Below are 25642 nucleotides of genomic sequence, written 5' to 3' on the forward strand. Positions count from 1 at the left end.
GGAGACAGTGTGGTATTATCAGTGACAAAGGAAAAAAATAAAAGAAAAAACGGGAAGACAAAAAATTACGGCAAAGCACTGAAGCACTTCGAGAGCACTCCCGGGGACCGGCTGGACCCCAGGCAAACCCCAGAGCTCGGTCAGCAAACACCATGGCACAGCCTGACGGAACCACGCCGTCCCCTTGTCCCCACAGTGCCGGGTCCAGCCCGGCGGAGTTTCCACGGTGCCAGTGACGATTTTCATACGTGTGAAATGCGCGGCTCTCCCTTCCTCCTGCCTCTTAGGAGCTGCTCTGTGTGCTGCTGACAGCCCCCTGCCCCGGAGGGTGCCAGCCTCACCCAGCCCCGGAGGGTGCCAGTCCAGCCCAGCCCCGGAGGGTGCCGGCCCAGCCCAGCCCAGCCCAGCCCGCACTCCGGGCAGGGCCATCCCGGGCAGCGCTGAGGGAGCCCCCGGAGCCCCTCGCTGCCGGTCCTGGTGAGCTCGGAGCATTTTCCCGAGCTCAGAGCCCCTCGCTGCTGGTCCCGGGGAGCTCGGAGCTCTCTCCCGAGCTCAGAGCCCCTCGCTGCTGGCCCCGGGAGCTCTGAGGCTCAGAGCCCCTCGCTGCCGGTCCCGGGGAGCTCGGAGCTCTTTCCCGAGCTCGGAGCCCCCGCGATCCCCGCTCCCCGGGCAGGGATCTCCGCCTGCCCACCCTCCCTCCTCCGCTCCCGGCAGCGCCCAAACCCCTCCCTCGCCCCCCGCCCCTGCGCTCACGGAGAGCAGATAAGGCTCCGTCACACGCAGCCTCCCGCCCTCCCTGTGCCCCAGCCCTTCAAAGCCGGGAGCGCCGCGGGTCCCCCGGAGCGGGCGGAGCAGGGCAGAGCGGGGAAGGCGAGGCAAGGCAAGGCAGAAGTGGCACCGCCGCGGCGGAGGAGGGCTCGGAGCAGAGCAGCGCAGCAGATCGGGGATAGCCGGACCAGGGCGTGGGCAGCCCGTGGCACATCGATGCTGGCTGCCCGCGGGCAGCGGGAGGGAGGCGGCGGCCGGCCCGGGGCCCCCGGGAGCAGCCCCGCTCCCTGGTGATGGCATGGACCGGCCGCTGCTCCCGCAGCCTCGCCCAGCCCCGCGCCTGCACCCCGCCAGCCGCCCCCCGAGCCCCGGCGCCACCGATGCGGAGCCGCTCGTAGCGAGTAAGTTCCGATTCCTTTGTTATTCCAGGGCACTCCCGAGCTTCTCCGGCTGCAGAGCGCCGGGACGAACGGAGCTGTTGGGCCAGCGGGATGCCAGGCTGCTGTGCCCGAACCTGCCCCGGTGCGAGCTGTGGACAGGTCCTGCCTAACTCACGGCTGCCACGGAACTCTTTGGGAAGGCAGGGATTGGATGCCGAGCTTGGGCAAAAGCGCTGTCAGATCTAAAGGTGTGATGCGGGAAAAGGCGTTAAAGGATAGGAACTGCTCAGGTACAGGATTCGTGGAGATCACTGGAATGCAAAGGGCACCAGGAGACTGATCAGTGAGCAGCCCTGAATTATGGAGCGACTCCATAATCCTTATCTGGAGCCCAAGATTAAATTCTTTCATAATTAGGATACTTGCCAGTCAGCTTGGAGTTACAGAGCCCTGGCAGTGCAGCCTCAGATGAGGAACTGGCACATTCGGCCCTTGGAGGGGACAGGGAATGCAGTGCATTGGGTATCCCTCGGGGGTTATGGCTCTGGGAGGTAAAAGCATGACTGATTTTTTTACCAATGTCCTGTTGCATCACTCAGAAAGGCGCCTGGGGTTCTCCTTGTGCCAGCACATGGTGGCTGGGAGCACCAGGTTAACTTTTACACAGCCTCTTTCCCTTGGGTTTGAACAGGGAGTTTCAGGAACCAGCCAAGAGCTGGCAGAAACTGACCCTGTCCCAAAAAACTTACCTCGGCTTTTGGAGAGTCTCGTCAAGCAGCTCCTTCCTTCTGCGCCCTTTTACTTTAAAGTAGACTTGGATTTGTGGAAGAGGAGCTCAGAGGGAAACCATGCTGGTTTTTCTCACTGGTTCTCTGAGCAATCCAAGCAACCAGGGTCTCCTGAGAAGGTGGGGAGTGTGTGGGGCAGTGTTTGTGCTGGGGGGGTTATTTCACTTCTGGGCTTCAGTTCTTTGGCTCACTATTCCTACCCACTTGGAGATAAAGGATTAGGATCATTTCTGTTTCCCATGGCAGAATATTTTCCATCTCTGGGATGTTCCAGCCCAATTATTTGAGGGGGAAAAAAAAAGCAAACAGAGCTTTGGAGTAATATTCCAAGGCAAATCTCCAGACTCCACTGTTTAAGTCACCCCCTTTCTGTTGGGTTTGAGATCAGGAGAGGCCCTTGGACATTTGGGGCAAGCACTGGCCCTTGCCCAACAGTTTGGTATGAGGTCAATTTGTCCCTCTGACTCTGACCCCTTTCTGCAGTGGGTTCAAGCACTGTTGTAGGCCTTGGGGCAAAAAGAGCCTGTGTTTGGTAAATCCATCAGTGAACTCTTTGGGTGCAAGGTACTGCAGAAGTGTGAAGTGGTCCAACAGTTTAATGTATTTTTTAAAACTTTTATTGTACATTTTTTATTTTTGTTGTGTTTTTTAAAGCAGCTGCAGATTCCAGAATTATTCTCTTTTGCTGCGATGGTAAATTCCTAAACAATGGAGAATGGGAACATTGCTGTTCCTGGGGCAGGATTTTCTCCTAGAGCTGAGATTCTGCTTTCTTAACATCCAGTGTTTGCTGTTCAGAGTAAACAGCCAAGAGCAGGAGAAACAGGAGTGTCTGATCAGGACAAAGGTGTCCCTGGCTTTGTTCAGTTGTGTTGGTTGAAAGACAATGGTGAGCTTTTCAATAACGCCATAAGGTGTCCCTAAAATAGAGCTGGGGTGAGAGGCCAGGGACAGAGAGGCTGCAGAGTGCCTCAGGCACAGTCACTTCCTTGGAGGTGGAAGGATCAAATTGATTTATTTCCAGGCTTTATTTCTTGTTGGTAGAGAAAACATCATTTGACTGTTCCAAATCGTGGAAAACACCTAAGAGCACAATATTGTGTTTGCATCCTTTGCTCAGGGACTGCCACACTCAAGGTCTTTAATGCAGTGAAGGACAAGAGAATTGCCTGGGAGTGACATGGATTAAATCCTCCCATCCTTCCTGTGCAGTGCAACTGTGCTGTAGGAGATAGTACCAGTCTTCTGGCACCTCCATATTCTCCAGTCCTCGTGCTCTAACAAGTTGTAAAAGCCTGAATGATGCCTCAAAAAGCATTTCTTAGTTTTCATCTTCTTTTTCTGTAAAAAAACCTACCCAGTCTCTCCTGATCACAGTTTTATTTCTCCACTCTGTTCTGTATCAGTTTGGAGTCATTATATTAAATGCAGCTGTGAACTTGGGTGATGTGTGGGGTTTTTATACTTCAATCCATAGCTGAGGGAAAAATGTATTTGAAACCTGTAGCTGTTTGAGAGAACAGAAACTGCCTTAGTTGGCTTTGGAAATAATCTTGCTGGGTTATTCATCTGGTGGATCAGGCTGTGGAGGCTCTGCAAAGAGATCTTCAGACACACCTGAGGCAGACAGGGACTGCATTCCCTGCTGCTGGAGTGGGGGAAGGAGGAAAGAGTTCTGCAGTGATTCCAGGGGCTCATTAAGGATTTTGGAACTGCTAAATTTAATTCCTGCCCTGCCACAGACTCCCAGTGAGTCTGGGTGTTGAAGAACTGTTTTTGTGAGTGATTTCTCCCATCCTGAAATATGGGACATAGAGCCCTTCCTTGGTCCAGGCCTCTTGGAAAATACATCAACAAAATTTTACAGCATGTGGTATCTGTGCTGAGTGCTGTAAAACTCTTTAGATACCCTGGAGAGTCACATTCCTCCCTCACAACTGGCAATGGAAGGGTCCCAGGATCTCAGAGGAGAAGGATGGGTTGGGAGGTAACTCACAGGTAAAAGGAAAGTGCAAATGTCCATAAACCCTTCCTTGGGGTCAGATTGCCTCCCTGGCCAGAGAGATTTTCTTTGGAATGCCTGAGCACCTTCTGTTGGGGTATTCTGAGCCAAGGGCACTCTGGGCACACAGGAGCTGTCACAGCCCAGCTCTGTGACAAGCACAAAGCCACCCTGGCCCTTCAGGTTAGGCAGCAGCCACCATCTCTGTGACCTGGCAGCAGGGAGAGGCCTCCTCAGGCCCAGGGGAATCTGCTGACACATCCTGAGGGCCAGGAAAGAGGAGAGGAGAGGCACAGGAGAGGCACAGGCGAGGCGAGGCACAGGAGAGGCGAGGCACAGGAGAGGCGAGGCACAGGAGAGGCGAGGCACAGGAGAGGCGAGGCACAGGAGAGGCGAGGCACAGGAGAGGAGAGGCACAGGAGAGGAGAGGCACAGGAGAGGAGAGGCACAGGAGAGGAGAGGCACAGGAGAGGCACCTTCCCAGCTCAGTGCCGAGTGAGGTGACACTTGGAGAGGCAATTACTGGGGTCAGGGAGCTTTGGAACCATGTTTGTTTGTGAAGTGCCACAGGTCTTCTTTCTTGTGCAGTGTCTTTGAATCTTTTTCCCTGGCTTTCAAGGGCACAACTCTTCTGCAGCCTTCACTCCACCTGTGGATCTCCAAGCACTTCCCAAAGAGGCAGCCACCAAAACCCCAAACCTATCAAGTCAGAAAGACAGAATATTCCATGGTTTCCCCCAAATCCACCTGCCTTTCCTCATCTTGCATGCACAGGAAAGGCAGGCTGGTGGAGCTGACTGCTCAGTCCCACTCACACACAGGGAATAAAAGGGTGGAGGAAAATGCCTTTCTCAGGGAAATCCAAGCCCCACCTCAGTCAGAGCCTGTCTCAAGTCATTTTTCCTCAGATTGTCAAAGGCCATCTTCTCCTAAGACTTCTCCTTCCTCCATCTTTCCATGAGCACTCAGTGTTCAGCAGCCAATGCTTTTATTCTCTTCAGTGCTGCTGCTTTAATTTCCTTTACTCCTGCACCTCCTTCCCTATGTTGCTCCTGTCTGACAATTAAGAATTTCATTCCCTTGCAGCACTGTAACCTAAAGCAGAATGATGTGGCCCAGAGGAACCTGGGCACAGTAACCTGCTTTATGGGGTGTGGGCCAACAGGCAGCAGAAGAACCAGGTCAGGTTTTTCAGTAATCTCTGGTCAGTATTTTTGGTTGCTTGTTGAGAAGTACAGGACTCATTGTCTGGAAAACAAGAAGAAGATAGGGTTAAGTGGAAAAAAAAATTTCTGGGAAGTTGTGGGAGGTTTGCTAAAGAACAGTTGCTCAATTATTCTCCCAATGTGAGAAAACACAGGCATTGGGTTTAAAAGAAACAAAAAGAAGTCTGCTTTTACACAGACTCAATGACAGATTCACATCTTTAAACTCCACCTGCCTGTCAGTTTGGTCCTTTCCAGCATCAAATCCCATCCCCATGGAAATTTGTGTGTTTACTGCAGCCAGATCAGCAAGTGTTTAAATGGAAAAAGCCCCCTGGTCAGCAAGGAAAGAAGTTTCTTTAAGTGTTTTATAGTTTTGCCCTCCCTGATGTCTCTGGCAAGTTGCTGGACCTGCCAGGAGCACACCAGCTCTGTCAGGAGGGGCTGGGAGCTGCTCTGGCAAACCCTGACTCCTGGAGATTGTCACCCCACCCCAGGCTGGCTCCTAGCAGCAGATCCCAGCCCCTGAATGTCACTGCCTGCCCCGAGTGTGTCATCTGGGCAGAGCTGAACATCAGCAGGGCTGATAAAAACCTCTCTGCAAGGCTGATAATGCACTGACTCACAGCTCCTCATACAGTAGCCTGTCCTAAAGGAAGGCAGCTTTGTACAGAAGTGACATTTTTATTATCCTGGCCTCGTTTAACCAAAGACTGTAAATGCCAGAGAAACAGAACAGTGCTGTGACTGTAAGAGGCAATTTCACCCCATGGCTCTCTGTGCTGGAGGGAGCAGGGATTTACAGACTGGAGCTGAAATCTCTGGGAGATGTATGAACATATTTACCATGACCTGGCAGAGATGCTTATGGCTGGCAGCAGTGGCTGTGCACTGCACTGGGACGAGTTTACCAGGTCCTTCCCCAGTTACACTGCTCCTTTCAGAGCCTCTTGTCGTTTGGGCTAAAGTTCCCAGGGCAGTAAAAATCATGACAGCAAATTTTCTAGAGGATTCTGGTGCCTGGGATCTCACAGACCATCCACATTCAAATCACAAATTTTACTGTTGAGGAATTAAGGCAGAAGGAAGAGCAGTGATTTGCTCAGAATTAGAAAGCCCTGGGATCATTTGGAGCAGAAAGCTGGATAGTGTGCAGCCATCCAAAGCTGTGCTCACACTGCTAACCAGGAGCATGCTGTTTAAAGACTCCAAAGCAAAAATTCATATGCTTGATTATTTTCAATAACCACAGACTGAGGCTGTGCTCATACTACAGTGGGAAAGTTAAAGATGAAATATTGGTAGGAATTGTAATGCCACTGAAGCTGTCAGTGAAGTTCTTATCCAGCAGGAATTTTTCTGCTTTACTGGATCACTTGGAAGGTGTTTCTGAAGGTTTGCAGAGATGTTTCAGCTGAGCTGTTGCTGGAGATCAGTAGCACCACCAGGGATGTTGCCAGCCCTGTGAGTGTTTTAGTTAAAAAGGTTCCTCCGTACATTCGTTAATGGGCAGTTCCTCAAACCTGCTCCACCAGCATGATCTTTCCAAGGATTTAGGATTTTTGGTTTCTTTTCCTCTGTTCTGTTCTTTGTACTAAGTTTTAAGATCATTTGGTCTCTTTGGTGTGAATCTAGAACATGTAACCTTCCACTCTAGACTGAAGTCTGGAACTGGATTGTTCTCTTTCCCATGGTGCCAGTGATAGCTTCGAATGTACTGTTATAACAAAATTATATTTAAAACAAGCCTTTTAAAATTGAAAGCAACAGGCAACACTTGCCTGGTTTTACATTTAGATTGATGACAAGCTTTTAAGTCCAAATGGAGTAATTTTAGATTAATCAATCAATGCAAACATACATCAAGAGTATTATTTGTAAGAAGGAAGTGAGGATGTTTTTCACTACCTGATTTCCAGGGCATGGGAGGCTTCTTTCCCTATTAAAGAGGGGGGAAAGTGCGGGATTTTTCTGCCATGTGCTTTCACATGTTGGGAAGTGAGAGTCAAGCTGTGCCTTTGTCAGTTTTCAGGATCTTGCAGCACTTTGCTGACCTGTAAGGAGACAAACATCAGAGCAGGGAGAGCCAGGCCAGCGGGTCTGGAGGCTTGCATTGCAGCAGGCAGTGAGAAGCTGCTGAGGATGTGAGTGAATAAACCCCGAGCCAGCTCTCAGGAGGGACAAACACGAAGCAGGGGTGACTCTTGTGCCCAGATCCTGGCTGGAGAAAGGGAACCCACAGCCCTGGGATTATATGCCCCGTGTGCAGGGTGGGTGGCAAACCCGAATCCCCCTGATTTCCCATCCCAGCAGCAGGAATGGCCGTGCCAAGCCCCTGGCATGGCAGCAGGCTCGGCCCTGGGCTGGCCCTGTGAGCAGGGCTGTGGGTGCAGGCTCAGCCCTGGGCTGGCCCTGTGAGCAGGGCTGTGGCAGCAGGCAGCCTGGGCTGGCCCTGTGAGCAGGGCTGTGGCAGCAGGCAGCACTCAGCCTGGCCCTGTGAGCAGGGCTGTGGCAGCAGGCAGCACTCAGCCCTGGGCTGGCCCTGTGAGCAGGGCTGTGGCAGCAGGCAGCACTCAGGCTGGCCCTGTGAGCAGGGCTGTGGCAGCAGGCAGCACTCAGCCCTGGCCTGGCCCTGTGAGCAGGGCTGTGGCAGCAGGCAGCACTCAGCCTGGCCCTGTGAGCAGGGCTGTGGCAGCAGGCAGCACTCAGCCTGGGCTGGCCCTGTGAGCAGGGCTGTGGCAGCAGGCTCAGCCTGGGCTGGCCCTGTGAGCAGGGCTGTGGCAGCAGGCTCAGCCCTGGGCTGGCCCTGTGAGCAGGGCTGTGGCAGCACTCAGCCTGGCCCTGTGAGCAGGGCTGTGGCAGCACTCAGCCGGGGCTGGCCCTGTGAGCAGGGCTGTGGCTGCAGGCAGCACTCAGCCCTGGGCTGGCCCTGTGAGCAGGGCTGTGGCAGCAGGCAGCACTCAGCCCTGGGCTGGCCCTGTGAGCAGGGCTGTGGCAGCAGGCAGCACTCAGCCTGGGCTGGCCCTGTGAGCAGGGCTGTGGCAGCAGGCAGCACTCAGCCCTGGCCTGGCCCTGTGAGCAGGGCTGTGGCAGCAGGCAGCACTCAGCCCTGGGCTGGCCCTGTGAGCAGGGCTGTGGCAGCAGGCAGCACTCAGCCATGGGCTGGCCCTGTGAGCAGGGCTGTGGCAGCAGGCTCAGCCCTGGCCTGGCCCTGTGAGCAGGGCTGTGGCAGCACTCAGGCTGGCCCTGTGAGCAGGGCTGTGGCAGCAGGCAGCTCTCAGCCGGGGCTGGCACAGATGGTTGGGCTCCCTGCGGAGCCGAGCCAGCAACAGGCTCCGGCTGCTTCGTTGGAGCACTGATCGATGGTGACTTAGACAAGGGCCACAAGGAGTTCTCTGCCATTATCCAGACTTGGCTGCAGCCGAATGGAAGTGAAAATTTGTTGTTTCATTTATTCATCCTGCCTCTGCTTCCTTCCCGCCCACCCTTTGTGCTTTTTAATACCGAAAAGATGGAGCTACTTTGCTCAGTCTTAAAAATTGTCTCTCCCAAGATACTCTTAATTGTATCTCTACACCTTTTCTCATTCACAGGCACATAAGAAGATTAAAGACAGAGGGAGCAGTAATAGATTTAGTTAGGTTTTAATGGGATTTGCAGAGGACAATACAGGGAATGAACGCCATAGAAAATATTGCTGCTCTATCTTTGATATCCCTAGGCTCCTTAGGTAGACTTTGACAGAGATTTTGTCTGTGCCCTGCATCCAGAGTCAAGACTCTCATTTTTTAAAGGAGTATCTAATAATCTCTGTAAACAGGATGTTACATTGGAACTGGCAGACAGCATTGCCACCCTCATCTTGTGTTATTTATTTGTATCCTGGTAAGCATTACTCTGAATGTCGACAGTGGGCTTTTTAATAGCTCTGATGCATTCCTAAAAGTGCCCAGTGATTTTGTCTAATGTCAGGTGGAGCAAAGGGGTGAGCTCTGATAGATCTCATTAACAACAGGCCTGGATTCATCACACCCTCACACGTGGGATTCAAGATTCTCAATTAAATGTTTATTTCACGAATAAACTTCCAGAAGGTGATTCAGCACTCCTGAAACCTGAGTTATCCCCGGAGATGCCTTTCTCTGCTGACTGCAAGGGAAGCCTTCATGCATAATTTAGACTCATGTGAGATTTAGGTAGACAGTGGTGCTCAGCATTTTCTCTTAATTTCTAAGGTTTCTCTTGATATGCACCCAAAACCTGAGGCATGAAAAAGCTCCAGTCCCTCCTGAAAAAATGTTGATGTATCTTTACTTTGTTCTGACTTGTGATCTTAAGCAAATTTGGTGTGTAAAAAAATCTAAGGACTGAAAGAAAACCCAAAAATGTTCCAAGGTTTAAGCGTTCCACACTCCCACAGTGTCCCCATCACCCCAGTAGTTGCTGATGTTTGAAGGGCCTGTGTGTGATAAATCAGTCTTTACTTCTGGCTCACTACAGGGCTGTGTTTAACAAGTGGCTGTTGTGGGAGGTGTGAACCCTCCAAAATCAAAGTCCTGCTGGTCCAGACAGTGAAACAAAATGGCTTTTTTCTCTTTGCCCTCTGCCTGAAGCTGTCCTTCCTTGTTGCGCAGCCCAGCCATGGCTGGAGATTCCCGGATCTTCATGAACCAGGACATGGACATCGGGGTCACGTCCCGGGAGCCCAAGAAGATCCCCAAGCAGGCTCGGGATGACGTGCCCATCGCCACGGACAGGACCCGGCTCATTGCCGCCGAGGGCAAGAAGCCGCGGCAGCGGTACATGGAGAAGAGCGGCAAGTGCAACGTGCACCACGGCAACGTCCAGGAGACCTACCGGTACCTCAGCGACCTCTTCACCACCCTGGTGGACCTCAAGTGGCGCTTCAACCTGCTGGTCTTCACCATGGTCTACACCATCACCTGGCTGTTCTTTGGGTTCATCTGGTGGCTCATCGCCTACATCCGGGGAGACCTGGACCACCTGGAGGACGAGGACTGGATCCCCTGTGTGGAAAACCTCAGCGGGTTCGTGTCGGCGTTCCTGTTTTCCATCGAGACCGAGACGACCATCGGGTACGGCCACAGGGTCATCACGGAGAAGTGTCCCGAGGGCATCGTGCTGCTCCTGGTCCAGGCCATCCTGGGCTCCATCGTCAACGCCTTCATGGTGGGATGCATGTTCGTCAAGATCAGCCAACCAAAGAAGAGGGCGGAGACCCTCATGTTCTCCAACAATGCCGTCATTTCCATGAGGGACGAGAAGCTCTGCCTCATGTTCCGGGTCGGGGACCTCCGCAATTCCCACATTGTCGAGGCTTCCATTCGAGCCAAACTGATTAAGTCCAAACAGACCAAAGAAGGAGAGTTTATTCCCCTGAATCAAACGGACATCAACGTGGGATTTGACACCGGAGACGACAGGTTGTTCCTGGTGTCCCCTCTCATCATCTCACATGAGATCAATGAGAAAAGCCCCTTCTGGGAGATGTCCCGCACCCAGCTGGAGAAAGAGGAGTTTGAGATTGTGGTCATCCTGGAAGGAATGGTGGAAGCCACAGGTAAGACCTGTCAGCAGTCAGTCACTGTTTTGAGGAGGAAGGGGGCACAAAGCATTGTGAGCAGTTTGGCAGTAGGATTTCACTGTTACCTGGCCTGGGAGCACAGTGAGGCTTGTCCTTGGGTAGTGCCTGACTCAGGTGGGGCATCTGAGATAAGCAGCAGTGAAAAGTTGGGCCTTTAGCACGTGCTGTAGGTTTCACCCTTTTTTTTTGTAGTGTTTCACCCTCTCTTATAAGTCTGGGATTGAAGTGAAGGGGTTAGTCCTGGAGCTGCTCATAATCACTTAGAACTGATCCAGGGGAGAAAGAACCAATGGATTAAAGGAATTCTTGAAGTCTGTGGTGGTCTTGTTTCCTGTGATCAAAATTCATGGTGCAAATCTTCTCCCATTTCTTCCCTGTATTAAAGATAGGCTGTAAGTGTGCTATTTTAGGTACTGCTGTAGCGTTGATTTTAACGGGGGCTATGAAGTGCCCAAGTCTCACTGTATCCCATAAAGCAGCACGTGCTGAGGCTGAATGACTTGCACGTGGTGCAGGACACACATTCCCAGAAGGAGCTCAAAGAGGAAAAATACAGAAACTGCTTTTGTGACTCTTGAAGCCCTGCAGCTGCTTAGCAGCTCAGACAAAGCCGGGTAATGGGAGATTAGGAGATATCCTCAGCCCATTCCCAGTTTCTCCTAGGGGTGTGTTTGTGACAGCCGATGAAAGAACTCTGTGTCCATGTATAGTGACTCTGGAAAAGGGATAACCCTCAGCTTTCCATGGGAAAGGCAGCTGAGGGAGGGATGGGCACAGAGGCTCCATCCCACAGGTATCTCCCCGGGGAGCTCTGGCTGCACCTGGCAGTCATTTCCATGGGTCACTTCCCCTCTGCTCCGGGTTTTGGGAGGAGCTGGCAGCTCTTCCTGCTGCACTTGCAGCGCAGGGAGTGTGTCCAAGCCCCTGAGATGCTCAGGTGCATTCCAGGCAGGGTTTTCCACCCTGGGGTGGCCAGAATGTCTTGATGGAATCACGGTCTGCAGGGGGAAAGGGCTGCAGGCCGCGCTGAGGAGAGAGCTGCTGGCTCAAGATGGACAAAGAGATGCAAAAAAAGCTTTTATAAGCAGTTTTCCCCTTTGGTGTTTCAGGATTTTAGTAATGAGCCCGGAGTTTTCCTGTGGGTGGTGGTTGGAGTTTGTTTTCCATCTCAGTGAGGTTCTCTGTGAGTCATTAGCAGGGGTTTTCAGCTTGTTACAAGTATTCAGTGGTGTCAGCACCCTGTCTCACAGATTCTGCCCCTTGCTGACTGTTAATGTTATCCCCTCCTGGAGATCTGCTCATTAGTTACAACAGCCAGAGGAGGAAAAATCTCTCAAATTCCTGCCTCCGAAACCTTTGCTCCCAAAGGCAGCTGTCCAGAGAGGCAGTTCAGTGTCCCAGAGTCTCCCTTTAGGTGATCAGCAGTGGCTGACTTCCCCAGACAGAGCTGATAATGGGAGGTGATGGATAAATTACATTCCACCGGGGCTGGAATTTGTGCTGTGGGAGTGGAATTCACCTGGCATGTCCAGGGAAATGCTCTTCCCCAGCAGAGCATTGTAGAGACGTGGCAAAGGAAGGGGTGGGTGGAAAAGACTATCAAAGGCAAGGATTTGTAACAGTGACTTATTCTGCAGCCTAAACATTTATTAGAGGCTGGAGCCTCCTAATCTGAGCGTGGAATGCAGCTCCTTGTTTGTCCAAAGCCTCTTTCCTCGTCACACAGTGACACGGAGAGTGCTTTGAGCCCCTGCTGCTCTGCCTTCCTACAGCAAGGCTCAGCCTCGCTGGGGATGTGCGAGAGGAAGTCATTATCAATAACAACCGCGCAATTAAAAGCATGGCAGAGGAATAATATTGCCTTACAAATGGGCTCCTGTCCCAGAGGGATTGCACCGGCCAGGCTCTAAGGATATTAAGGAGCGTACAGCTGTGCAAATGAATTATCCTGAGCTCACAAGGCAGCCTGGGAAGTCCCACCCTGGAGCTGGAGGAGGCATTTTGCACAAACTCGGAGCTGAGTGGACCTTGGATGATCCCAGGATCCAGTTTGGAGGCTGGGATGGGTCAGCCAGGGGAGTGGGGTATTTTGAGACGAGAAGAGTGGCTTGCAGAGACAGTGTTTGTGCTTTCCTGTTTCATCCTCACACTTGGTAATATTGACAAAGCAGTTTGGGGTTATTAATCCCTCCCTCCACACCTTAAAATCTGCTCCAAGCAAATTCTTAAGGTGCTTCCCAGCCCATGGCACCGCTCAAGCCCCATCTGCTCTCAGGAGTGGTGTGATATTTACTCCCAGCAGGACTCTGTTAAATCCTGACACTGTCACAGCCTGCTCGGGTTCAGGGCAGTGTAAAATACAACAGAGCATTTGTTCCCTTAGCAACCCCTACGGAAAATGAGGACTCCACCCCCCAGAGTTCAGAGGTATACAGCTCTGTTTTCCATAAGGTGTTTGGGAAGCAGTCAGAAATGTGATTGGCAACATATCAATGACCACAGAAATGGAAGCACAACTAAAAGTGGGGATATTTTTCACTGATAATTTGGGACAGTGATTTTATAGCTATTTTCAGTAGATTTAACCAGGTGCACAAGTATTACAAATGTAATGTATTGTCTCCTCTCAAACAAGCAGTTCTATTTACTGACATTTAAGTTTAATTCTGACCCAGTGCAAGGCAAAGATGGTAAATAGCTTCAAATGAAAAGTGTAGAATAAATTCTGAGGAGTTCACACCCTTCAAGTCACTGGGTTTTTTACAAAGTGAAACACTGTGACTTAAAACAAAGATTCTGTGTTCAAGTTATCTTGGTTTTTCAAAGGTCTGAGTAACAGCACACTGAAGAACAGCAGCTCACCGGCTAGCCTGAAATGCAGTGGGTTTATTTGGCTGAAAAAGATAAAAAAGCTGGTGTTATTGCAGTGAGAGCTGTGTGGCACCCAGGGCTGCTGCACTGAGGGACCCCCAGAGCCTGGCACAGCCCCAGGCTTTTCCCATCCCTGTTTGGGATGGGTGATGGGGTTCCACGAGACGAGGGAAAAGGCCAAAGGGAGAGGGAATTTCTGGGCAGATCTGTTGTGGTCCCTGCCGGGTGAAACGAGCTCTGTGAAGACAAAATCAATATTTCTGACAAGTGTTCTGACTCCCAGGGGGCTCCGTGGGCATCTGGGGGCAGCAGCATCACCCCCAGTGCTCCTGGTGAGCTGGGCACAGGCATTCCTTCAGGGAATCCTTTATCTCTGCCTTATCACAAAGGGACTCTTGTCAACATCAGCTGCCCCAAATCTGACTTGCAGTAGAAGGGATCAAAGCAAAGATGGAAAATCTGTTTGCACAGTGAATACATTTTTGCTTTCCCTGCCTCTCTGCTCCCCAAAATCTCAGGGCCAGCCTGGTGAAGGACAGCTCCTGGCCTGCCCTGCCCTGCTGATCCCAAACTGAGCAGTGTTTAAAAGCTGCTGGGACAGGGAGAGCAGGGCAGGTGCAGGCCCCCCTCCCACGTGCTGCAGTCAGCTGGGCTGTGGTGAAGGATTTGGCTCATCTGGTTAGGGAACATTAGCAAGTCCAATTTGTTAAAAGACTGTTTTTCTCTGTAAGCCATCACTGCATGCGCTGACACACTCTGCATATGCTACAAGACTTCCTGACAGCTAATTTAAAGGGACTCTCTTCTCTCCCAGCTTTACCCTCCCTCTGCTGTTTGCTGACAGTTAGCCCAATCCTGGATCCAAATCCTGCTTTTTCTGTGGCTTCCTGCTGCCCTGGTTCCCTGGGCACAGCATCCAGCACTGCTGCTCCCTGGGCACGGAGGCAGCAGAGCTTGTTACTCCACTCCTGGTCCTCCCTGGTTTTCACTGCCTCTTTTTCCCAGCACAATTAAATAAGGCACAAGAAACACTCCAGCTGCCTGATTAGTCCAGTCACTAAATGAAGTTTTAATGAACTCTTATGTAAGTACAGGTATGTATTTTTCTGGCTTAGAGTCAGTGTGATAAAAAGGGATTTAATGATTAGAAGTAATTAACCCATCCTGTCCCTGTGGGAGTGTAGGCAAACAGCAGAGTTTTCACACCTCAATTTATCCACCTTTGCAGAGGACAGAGTACAGTTTCTTGGCTGTAAATGGAGTAGTCACAACAAAAGTTGTGCTGAAATTAATCATGATTTTCATGGGAGCACAAAGGAAGGGTGAAATTACTGAATGGAGTTTCTGGGCATTCATCATCTGGTTTGGGTTGTCTTGTGTTGCTTTGCATTTTGCATATAAAATAAGTTTTCTGCAAGGAATCTTGCAGAAGTGTTACAGACACTGCCTAAAATATGATAGGAAGAGATGTCTCAGGTCACTGTGTTGATGAGCTGGGCTGTCCTCTGGAGGCAGAGGCTGGCACTGGTGTCTGAGGTGCCTCTGCAGTCCCTGGAACCCTACAGGAGTTACCTGGTGAGAGCTTGGCTGGGCCTGCTGGAGACATGGCAATTGAATCCAAGGTCTTTACAACATAAAGTCCTTTTATTGTATTTTTTCCCAGTGCCTAAGAGCTTTTGCATGCCTGGAGAGCATTCAGATAAATTAAAATCCTATTACTCTCCTCTGGCATAAATATCAAAGTGAATCAAGCCCAGCCATGTCCTCTAAAGGAGACAAGCACAAGTAATTGGAGGACCATGCTTCTACCTTCTAATATTCCTTTTCAAGCTGGAAGAATATTGACTTTTTGGATGTTACAGTGTTCTTTGGTCTAATTAACACAGAGGGACTAATAACTTTTATAACTTACCATATGCTAATGCAAATTGAAAGACACATATTGCTTAATTACAGCAATAGAACCTAAATTTTTTATACCTTTTCCTTGCCACCCATAAACTTCCATCACTGGCACTGCACCTCTGAGTCCATCAGCTCCTGAGCAGTGGGTGTTGCACAGCTTCAGAGCATCCAGGAGGAGGAGAAACATCACCCTGGGCACAACAGAGAGGGCCGAGGAGGGAGAGCAGTGCCAGCAGGGTCTGTGTCCCTGGGGCCGAGCAGATCTGGCCCAGCCCAGGCTGGCACATGACATTTCCCAGCAGTTAATCACTGAGCTCCCTGGCATTTCAATGAGCACAGTTAATTTTAGCCTGATGAAAAATGTTGTCTTGACAGCCCCAGGGGCTGGGCTGTCTCTGCCCACTGAGGAGCTGCAGGCCACAGAGCAGCCCTGGGAGGTTCTGTTAAGGATGGGATCCCGTGGAAACCTGGGGAGATTTGGAGCAGCACTGGGAGGTTCAGGATGGGATCCCATGGAAACCTGGGGAGATTTGGAGCAGCACTGGGAGGTTCTGCTGGGGATGGGGTCCCATGGAAGCCTGGGGAGATTTGGAGCAGCACTTGGAGGTTCTGTTAAGGATGGGGTCCCATGGAAACCTGGGGAGATTTGGAGCAGCACTGGGAGGTTCTGCTGGGGATGGGATCCCGTGGAAGCCTGGGGAGATTTGGAGCAGCACTGGGAGGTTCAGGATGGGATCCCATGGAAGCCTGGGGAGATTTGGAGCAGCACTGGGAGGTTCTGTTAAGGATGGGGTCCCATGGAAGCCTGGGGAGATTTGGAGCAGCACTGGGAGGGAGGTTCACCTCTGCTGGGCATGCGGTCCCATGGAAACCTGGGGGGATTTGGGGTTGGCAGAGCACCCTCTGTGTCTCCCCTTCCTCTCCCATTAACTGAGGTCACTTGGCATGGGATGTTTGCCAAAAATCAGCATCTCCAAGAGCTGGAGAGAGCCTTTGGTGTCCCCCAAGCAGCTGCAGCTGCAGATTGGGGTGCTGAGGTCTGGTTTACCCAGGGGCACTGTGCCCTCCCAGCCCGGGCTGTGCTCCAGGGCAGAGCAGCAGGATCAGCCGTGCTGAGGCGGCTCCTCCGGGCCCTGGCAGCAGCTCAGACATTCCAGCTCTTTGATAACGACTGTGATGACAGCAGAGAGCCTATTCCAGCGTTCCTGGCACTTGTTCTACACGCTCTGCTCTCAGATGTGCTGAGACACGGCTCTAATACACATCACAGCCTGCTGGGGCTGCTTCCTCTGCTGGGCAGGAGGATGGAGCTGTGCAGGGAGCATCCCTGGCTGCCCTGAGCAGGAGCAGGCACAGCTCAGCTACTGATCTGATCTCAGTTACTGATCTGTGCCTCCAACCCACAGCCAAAAAACCCACTGAGGATTCTGCTGTAGTGAAATTATCATTAAATCTCTGTGCAATGCTTATTGCACAACTGGAAACCAGGACACAGTGCCCTGGTCTCCAGCACCTCCAAACCCTGCAACTGGTTCTAGCTTTACTGAATCTTGGTGCATCTGCTTCTAACTTCAGACAAGTTTAATCTCTGGTTTCCATTAAAATTGAGTTTTGTTTGCGGCATGAAGGTGAGCTGCTGCAGTAAGAGATGAGAAAGCTGCAACTAAAAGTGAAGATTTCTCATATCATTGCATGTTTTCATCAGCAGAGACAGATTGCACACAAATTTAGATTAAACTTACTTTTTCATTTTAAACCAGGTTGTTTAGGAGAAAATGAAACTTCTAATGGTCTTACAATCCAGAAAACATGATAGAGTTGAAAACTGTATGTCTGTGAATTCAAGTACATCTGCTTGGACTGAAAGAAGGAAAATGAGGATATAGGGCCATGAAGATGATGGGATGGAGCTGCTCTCCTGTGAGGCAAGGCTGAGATAATTGGGATTGTTCAGAGAAGAAGGCTCCTGGGAGAGCTCAGAGCCCCTGCCAGGGCCTGAAGGGGCTCCAGGAGAGCTGGAGAGGGACTGGGGACAAGGGATGGAGGGACAGGACACAGGGAATGGCTCCCACTGCCAGAGGGCAGGGATGGATGGGATATTGGGAATTGGGAATTGTTCCCTGTGAGGGTGGGCAGGCCCTGGCACAGGTGCCCACCCTGGATCCCTGGCAGTGCCCAAGGCCAGGCTGGGCAGAGCTTGGAGCACTCTGGGATTGTGCAAGGTGTCAATGTTTAATCTCCCTTCCAAGCCAAGCCATTCTGGGATTCTGTATTCTTTTGGCATGAAGTTTATTTAAATGAAACTCCCAAATAGCACTTCTCTATATCTGCACAGTTTAAACCCCAAATGTGTAGTTATATATTCTTTAAGGGAAGGATTAACAGCCTTTACTGGGGCCATACATGCTGTGGTTAATTCTGCAAGAAATTCAGAGAGTCTGGAATCTCTCTTCAGTTCTTGTGCTCCCCGAAGTGTCAGTGCTTCAGTGCATGAGTGATGGAAGAGCAGGAATGTCACAGTTGGTGTGGCACCCAGATCTGGGTCTGTTTGCAGCCAGGGGTTGCACTTGGTGATCCTTGTGGCTTCCTTCTAATTCAGGATATTCTGAATTTGGATTCTGCTTGATGGATGGGAGCATATGGCAAATGATTCCCTATACCCAAGATGTCCCACAGCCTCAGATAAACCAGAATGAAATGAAACAGGTGATTTATTTCAGGGATCCATAATGGAACAGGTGATTTTTTTCAGGGATACACAATGGAACAGGTGATTTTTTTCAGGGATCCATAATGGAACAGGTGATTTTTTCAGGGATACACAATGGAAAAGGTGATTTTTCAGGGATACACAAATGGAACAGGTTATTTTTTTCAAGGATGCACAATGGAACAGGTGATTTTTTTCAGGGATACACAATGGAAAAAGTGATTTTTTTTGGGATACAAATGGAACAGGTTATTTTTTTTCAGGGATACAAATGGAAAAGGTGATTTTTTTCAGGGATACAAATGGAGCAGGTGATTTTTTCAGGGATACAAATGGAAAAGGTGATTTTTTCAGGGATACACAATGGAACAGGTGATTTTTTTCAGGGATACAAATAGAACAGGTGATTTCTTTCAGGGATACACAATGGAACAGGTGATTTTTTCAGGGATATAAATGAAAAGGTGATTTTTTTCAGAGATATAAATGAAACAGGTGATTTTTTCAGGAATACACAATGGAACAGGTTATTTTTTTCAGGGATACAAATGGAACAGGTGGTTTCTTCAGGAATACAAATGAACAGGTGATTTTTTTCAGGGATACACAAATGGAACAGGTAATTTTTTCAGGCATGCACAATGGAACAGGTGATTTTTTTCAGGGATGCACAATGGAACAGGTTATTTTTCAGGGATTCAAATGAAACAGGTCATTTTTTTCAGGGATACACAATGGAACAGGTGATTTCTTTCAGGGATACAAATGGAAAAGGTGATTTTTTCAGGAATACAAATGGAAAAGGTGATTTCTTTCAGGGATACAAATGGAAAAGGTGATTTCTTTCAGGTATACAAATGGAAAAGGTGATTTTTTTCAGGAATACAAATGGAACAGGTGATTTCTTTCAGGAATACAAATGGAACAGGTGATATTTTCAGGGATACACAGAGGTCTGAGTCTAAGGGTTGCTGTGCCCCTCTGCAGGGTGGATGTTCCAAGCACGGAGGGTGCACGTTGTGTTCCAGTGGCAAGTGGCTGCATCCACGTGCTCTTAATAAAAACAAGGTTTATTGTTTCCACACCTCTTCTGTCATCTTTTTGCAGTCACAGAGGCAATAATTAGCTAGGGACATTACAGATGCATTAATTAACCAGGCTGGAGAGCACAGGGCAGCCTGCAAAGCAGGCACTTAATGGAATTTGAAGCAGAGACAATGGTGTTGTTTACTGGGTGATGTGGGAGTTGCCAAGCAGTGTGTCCCCACGCAATTAAACACCACTGCACATGTGCTAAAAAGGAATATTTGAATGGGATTATGGAGCAATTACAAGTTGTCTTATTGTGCTGGCTCAGTGTCCCCCTGGGGTTACAGAAAGCAGCTCCTGCAGGAAGCTGCCAGCAGCAGTGTTTGCTTGCTGAAAGCTTTCCATTGTTCCTGCCCTAATTGAATACTTAGAGCTGGACTGGGATGGTGTCCCAGGAGCTCAGGTTCACTCAGGTGCTCCTCCAGGGAAGGAGCTATTTCAGGCCTGGATTATAAGGCAGGAGTTCCCTCAGAGGGCCCCAGGCCCCCACATTTCACAAGGAGGCCCCATCTTTGCCCTGGAGACTCCTTGATGGTACCTTGATGCAGCACTTGGAAAAGCAGGGTAAGAAGCAGCTGGTGCACCCACAGGACTGATCCTGGAGCCTGCAGGGTCTCCTCTCCTGCTCTCCTTGCTGCCTCTGGAGGAGGCACTTGGAGGCCTTTGGGATTTCTGGTGCCAAAGCAGCTCTGTGCAAAGGGAAAAGGACTGGGTTATTTTAGCCAGCTGCTGGTTTCCAACCTCCTGGCATGGGGCAGCCCCAGGAAATGGGATCAGCCCTGCAGCCCTGACCCCCCAGACAACAGGAGTGAGAGCCCTTGCCTGGGTAGGTCAGGGTGGGATCAGTGCCTGTAACAGCTCCCCTGGCAAAGTCTGTGCCAGGACTGGGGAACAGCACTGCTGGGGCTTCCAGGGAGTGAGGAGCTGGCCAGGGCAGGGGCTGACCCTCCTCACCCAGGGCTGGTGATGCTGCACATGGCAGAGCCACCAAAGGCAGGAGTGGCCTCACCTGCTCCTTAGCTCTGCAGCAAAAGCTGAGTTTCCTGAAAAGCCACTGAACTTCCACAGAGGCAGCAGCACTTGGGGTGATTTTCATTCCCTGGCTGTGTTTCTCAAGGCAGCCTCTGCACTTCCCAGTTCCTTCCAGCCCAGGAAGCAGCACGCTGGAACACTGTGACTAACGCTGTACTTGTTGTTCCTGCCCAGAAGCAAACACTCCTGCAGATCTTGAGGGGAAGGATTGGGTTTGCAGCCTATGCTACAGAGCTGCAGATGTCTCAGCATTGCGTGTGTCACTGTCTCTTCCCCTTTCAAGGAACAAAATACTCCTGGCCCGGTGGCTTTAAACCATGGAAGGCACTAAGAGGCTTTCAGCTGTGCAGAGAACTTGCCTGTGTGGGTGTCTTTTAATGGTCTGTAGCAATTACAAGAACAAAATATTCCTCTTTTCACAAAGGTGGGGTTTTTTTAAGGAAAGGTGTTTTCTGATTGCTCTGAGGTTTCAGTCACTTATGAGCTCACAGAGTGAGGATATGTGATATGCTCTTCCCTGAACCATCTGACGCTGAGATTTTTTTCTCCCTATGCATTACTTTAGATTTCTGTCCATGTGCTCTGGGCTGCAGGAATTAGACTTGCAAGTATTGGCCAGAAACTGGATCAAGGCATGTTTTGAATCTATTCCAGTCAGGCCAATCCCTCACCCTCTGTGAGAGAACAGTGGGAGGACTTTGTGAGGTTAGCTTTTCACTGGAAATTAATTCCAAAATCAAAACATAATTAGGAAAAAGAGAAGAAAAATGTTTGGAAGAGAAGACAGCCTTGACACTTGGGGGGGATTGCAAGAGGATTTGCTCACAGGTGTGCTTATCCCTGCTCTGCAAAGCTTCTCTTTAAACTTGCTCAAAGTAAATAAGCTCTGATCATGGGGCTGAGGAGCAGCTTGACAAGTACCAGTTCCTGTGAGCCACTGCTCATTCAGACCACAGCTCAGCAGCACAAGGGCTTGATCCATCCTGGGGATTCAAAAGCCAGCTGGGAAGGGAACCCCTCACCTTTGGGCTGAGCATCCAGGTGTGTGCAGGGGAGCTGTGGCACTAATGCAGGGGATTGTGGCACTAATGCAGGGAATTGTGGCATTGCTGCACAGGGTGATTGTGGCACTAAGCAGGGAATTGTGGCACTGCTGCAGGGAATTGTGGCACTAATGCAGGGAATTGTGGCACTGCTGCAGGGGGATTGTGGCACTGCTGCACAGGGAGCTGTGGCACTAATGCAGGGAATTGTGTCACTAATGCAGAGAATTGTGGCACTGCTGCACAGGGAATTGTGGCACTGCTGCAGGGAATTATGGCACTGCTGCACAGGAATTGTGGCACTAATGCAGGGAATTGTGGCACTCGGGCAGGGAATTGTGGCACTGCTGCACAGGGAGCTGTGCATTGCTGCAGGGAATTGTGGCACTAATGCAGGGGAATTGTGGCACTAAGGCAGAGAATTGTAGCACTGCTGCAGGGGGATTGTGGCACTGCTGGAGGGAATTGTAGCACTGCTGCAGGGAATTGTGGCACTGCTGCACAGGAATTGTGGCACTAATGCAGGGAATTGTGGCACTCAGGCAGGGAATTGTGGCACTGCTGCACAGAGAGCTGTGGCACTAATGCAGGGAATTGTGGCACTAATGCAGGGAATTGTGGCACTAATGCAGGGAATTATGGCACTCAGGCAGGGAATTGTGGCACTGCTGCACAGGAATTGTGGCACTAATGCAGGGAATTGTGGCACTCGGGCAGGGAGTTGTGGCACTGCTGCACAGGAGTTTGGCCCTGCCACAGAGAAGAAGGGATGGTGCCAGCCCCGAGGAGGGCAGGGCAGTGGCTCCCTGTGCCCTGGGCTGTGTGGGTCGGGGCTGGGGCAGCACTTGCAGGGCTGGGGTTGTTCCAGCAGGACCCACCGGGAGCTGTTTGTGTCAGGCACAAAAACAGCAGCTCGGCAGAGCAGGGGGAGGCAGAGAGAAGCTGCTTAGAGCCTGCAAACCCCTAAGCACGAGGTTCGGGAGGTGGACGATGTGAATGCATCCCTTTCCCTCTGGGCGCTCGGCTTGTTCATGATAGAGGCTTTTTGAGGCTTATTAAGCCAAGACTTTGCCGTGTCCCAGAGCAGTCAGGTATGGAAACGACACAGAAGTGCTTTTAAGTGCCAGGCGTGGTTGGGTGAGCACATAAGGAAGCTTTGCCTCTAACATCCCTCTCTTTCCACCCAGGGATGACTTGCCAGGCTCGCAGCTCCTACATGGACACCGAGGTGCTGTGGGGACACCGCTTCACCCCCGTGCTCACCCTGGAGAAGGATTTTTACGAGGTGGACTATAACAGCTTCCACAGCACCTACGAGACCCACACGCCCGTGTGCTGTGCCAAGGAGCTGGCCCAGTCCCGCCGGGAAGGGCAGCTCCTGGGGCCCCTGCCCAGCCTGGCCCGGGACACAGGGACAGCCAGGGAGGACGAGGACGAGGAGGAGGATGATGATGAGGAGGAGGAGGAAGGCAGGGAGCCGGCGGGACTGAGCGGAGCCAACGGGACGGCGGGAGAGGGGAAGGAAGAGGTGCCTGTATAACCCTGGAGCCGCTGCAGCACAGCCCACACCCTGCTGGGACACTGCCCTGGCCAGCCGGGCACCCCCTGGCAGCAGGGCTGGCATTCCTGGCCTGCTGCTCAGCCTGGGCTCGCTGCACTGCACCTGCCTCAGATCCCTCCGTTCCCTGAGGCTCTGAGCTTTGCCCTCCTCTGCAGAGCACCTTATCTCCATGGACAAGGCCCACTCTTCTCATCACTGTCAAAAGCAAAATCCCCACTGCTGGTTGTTTCAAAAGGACGTGCAGAACTCTGCCCCTCTTGCCAGGGGGTTTGACCACTCCAGAATGTCCCATCTCAGTATGAAGAATGTGATTTCATACCTTCACTTAACTTGTGAGTCAATGTATTGTAGACATTGTTCCGGCTAAATTAAAAGAAAAGGTAAAAACCTCCCTGCTATGTAGTGAAGTGTTTTGCCTTCATGAATTTTACAATGTTAGTGTTTGCTTCCAGGATTTACAGTCATTGGGGTTTATTTCCTACAAAATGTCTGATATGAGCAGGGCACCTTTCCCTGCAGACCTTTCACATGTTTATCCAATGTTTTGTCTTCTCCAGCTGAGGTGTTTTGTGTACTCTTTTCATGGAATCTCTGACACATTTCATCGGCTACCCATGGTCAGAGAAAGTTTAGATTTTGCCCCATTTAAGGTTTTTTTCTGGCCTCAATGTCCCAGTTGCAGTTCCAATTGATGATTTAAAACAAAGGATGTAGTCCCCTGGGGGTTAGAATGTTCTGGAATTTCAGAGGCTCTGGAGTAGGGAGACTGGGTAAGTGGCAGTTTGCAAAATTCGTTGCTCTTCTGCAAAGCACATTTTTAAAATAAAGGTTGAAGGGCTGATCTTCCTGCAGCTAATGGGAACACACTGACATAACTGAAGCCAACAATTTTGATCTTTAGAAAGAGGCAGAAAACCAGATTTCCCAGAGAGGATTGTCTCATCAGAAAATGAATGAAGAAAAGCAATCTGTGAGATAAAAGATTTCCACAAATTTCAACAACACAGGGGGGAAAAAAAAGGCCTTGTTGGGGAAAATCTCTTCCCTTGCTCCTAAAACTTTGGTGGAAAAAACAGGCTACCTGCAGAATTCCATCTTTAATAAAATAAAATGAGGAATACATAATGTGCAAGAGTTATTTTCCGTAGAGAAAGGACTGTATCTTTATCTGGGAAATAAATGTGCACTGTCTGGACTGAGCTGCACACTCAGGACCTGAAGTACAGTTTTGCTCTTGATTTTAATACAAAGACAGGATAAACTGGAAATAGAAAGCAGTGGTTTTATTGACATGGAAACAAGGAGGAGAGTGCAATCTGCAGGGGTCAGAGATATCATTTACTTAGAGATGTAATCTTACAATGTAGGGAAAGAGAAATTTGTGGGGGCTTTTCTGAGGGGGTGGAATAATGACCACGACATGGCTGTACCTGAAAAATGACCATGGTTCATGGTTGTACCTGAACCATGCTAGGAGCCAGCAGCCAGCTTGGCCTCCAGGGTACAGGAATTATCTCTCACTTCTACAGCACATTTCAAGGGAAGGAACTCCACTGGAAATGCTCATCAGTTCTAGAAAACATGTTGCAGGCTCAGAGTGGCCAGAACTTTTCCAGAGGTCTCATTTTTGTTTTTCTGCTCAGGTTCTTCTTTTTCTATCCTGAGCCTCAGAGGAACAGAGAGAAGAAAACAGAGAGAGAGAGAGAGAAATGAGATCCTTAGAATGGCTTGTTCATTTTCTGAGACCTTCTCACCCAACCTCTGCACGGTAATTATGTGTCAAAAACCCAAACTGGGTTTCAGATTTTCTTCCTCTGTAGCTGAAGTGATCTCCTCCTGCAGGAGGTGGAAATGGAAAGCAGTGGGTCTGTGCAAGTCAGAGGCAGTTGGAGCCCTCAGAGGGATGTTACAAATACCCTGCCCAGGGAGAGCCTTGTCCAGCTCAGAGGTGTGATGGGTCCCTCCTGTGAGGCCAGAGACAGAGCCTGAAAATGGCACTGGACCCCCTCTCACCTTCCTCCTGCCTGGCTCGTGCCTCCCAGAGAGAAAATGGCCACCTGCAAATATCCCAGAAGCTCTTTAGTCTGCTCATTGCCCTCAAGATCTCATCCCACAAAGCTGCTCCTTCTTAAGACCGTCGAGTCTGGGAATTCCTGTGTCCTCCTGTAAGGAGTTTGGGTTGTGCAAATCCATCCCAGGGCACGGGGGTAGCACAAGGTTTGTTCTGTGTTTGCAATCTGCAAATATGCCCCAGTGGTTTCCTGAATTGAGGTTTCAGCCTGTGTCTGCATGAGCTGAGCCCAGGAATTTCCCTGGTTCTGGAGGATGGAGAAATCCCCTCCTGCATTCCTCATTGAGCTGAGCAGATCCAGAGCAGAGGCTCCCCCAGGGCTGGGGGCTCCCTGTATGCTTCCTGTATTTTCAAACCATATTTTCAAGTTGTGAAGCCTGGCCACCATTTCTAGGGGTTCAGGGATCCCTTCCAAAGCCTGTCAGGCAGGCCCCAGGGTTGTCCTTTTCCTGAAAGAGTTTTAATTTAGTGAGTGTATTGAACTTTCCTGAAAGCGAGGGAGAGCACCTCTTCCAGAATTGTCCTCTCTGACAATTGTATCAGTTTGCCTGCTGTTCACCAGCGTGTGCAGGACAATAAACCATGGGAATAAAAGCATAAAAGATCCACTCT

At 50.5% G+C, this 25642-nt stretch overlaps 1 protein-coding gene across 1 annotated transcript; it reads left to right on the top strand.

The window, feature by feature from the left end:
• Positions 1-1119: 1119 nt before the first annotated feature.
• Positions 1120-23350, top strand: KCNJ5 (potassium inwardly rectifying channel subfamily J member 5). The gene is made up of 3 exons (XM_063178431.1): positions 1120-1169; positions 9778-10724; positions 22586-23350. The coding sequence occupies exons 2-3, from the start codon at positions 9785-9787 to the stop codon at positions 22936-22938; spliced, it is 1293 nt and encodes a 430-aa protein (XP_063034501.1). The 5' UTR covers positions 1120-1169; positions 9778-9784; the 3' UTR covers positions 22939-23350.
• The last annotated feature ends 2292 nt before the right edge of the window (positions 23351-25642 follow it).

The sequence above is a fragment of the Melospiza melodia genome, chromosome 29 (assembly GCF_035770615.1).
Source record: "Melospiza melodia melodia isolate bMelMel2 chromosome 29, bMelMel2.pri, whole genome shotgun sequence".
Taxonomy (NCBI): domain Eukaryota; kingdom Metazoa; phylum Chordata; class Aves; order Passeriformes; family Passerellidae; genus Melospiza; species Melospiza melodia.

Coding starts and splice junctions, on each gene's coding strand:
- KCNJ5 (XM_063178431.1), top strand. CDS start 9,785: ATGGCTGGAGATTCCCGGATCTTCATGAACCAGGACATGGACATCGGG. Junction 10,725..22,585: donor AGGAATGGTGGAAGCCACAG/GTAAGACCTGTC, acceptor CTTTCCACCCAG/GGATGACTTGCCAGGCTCGC.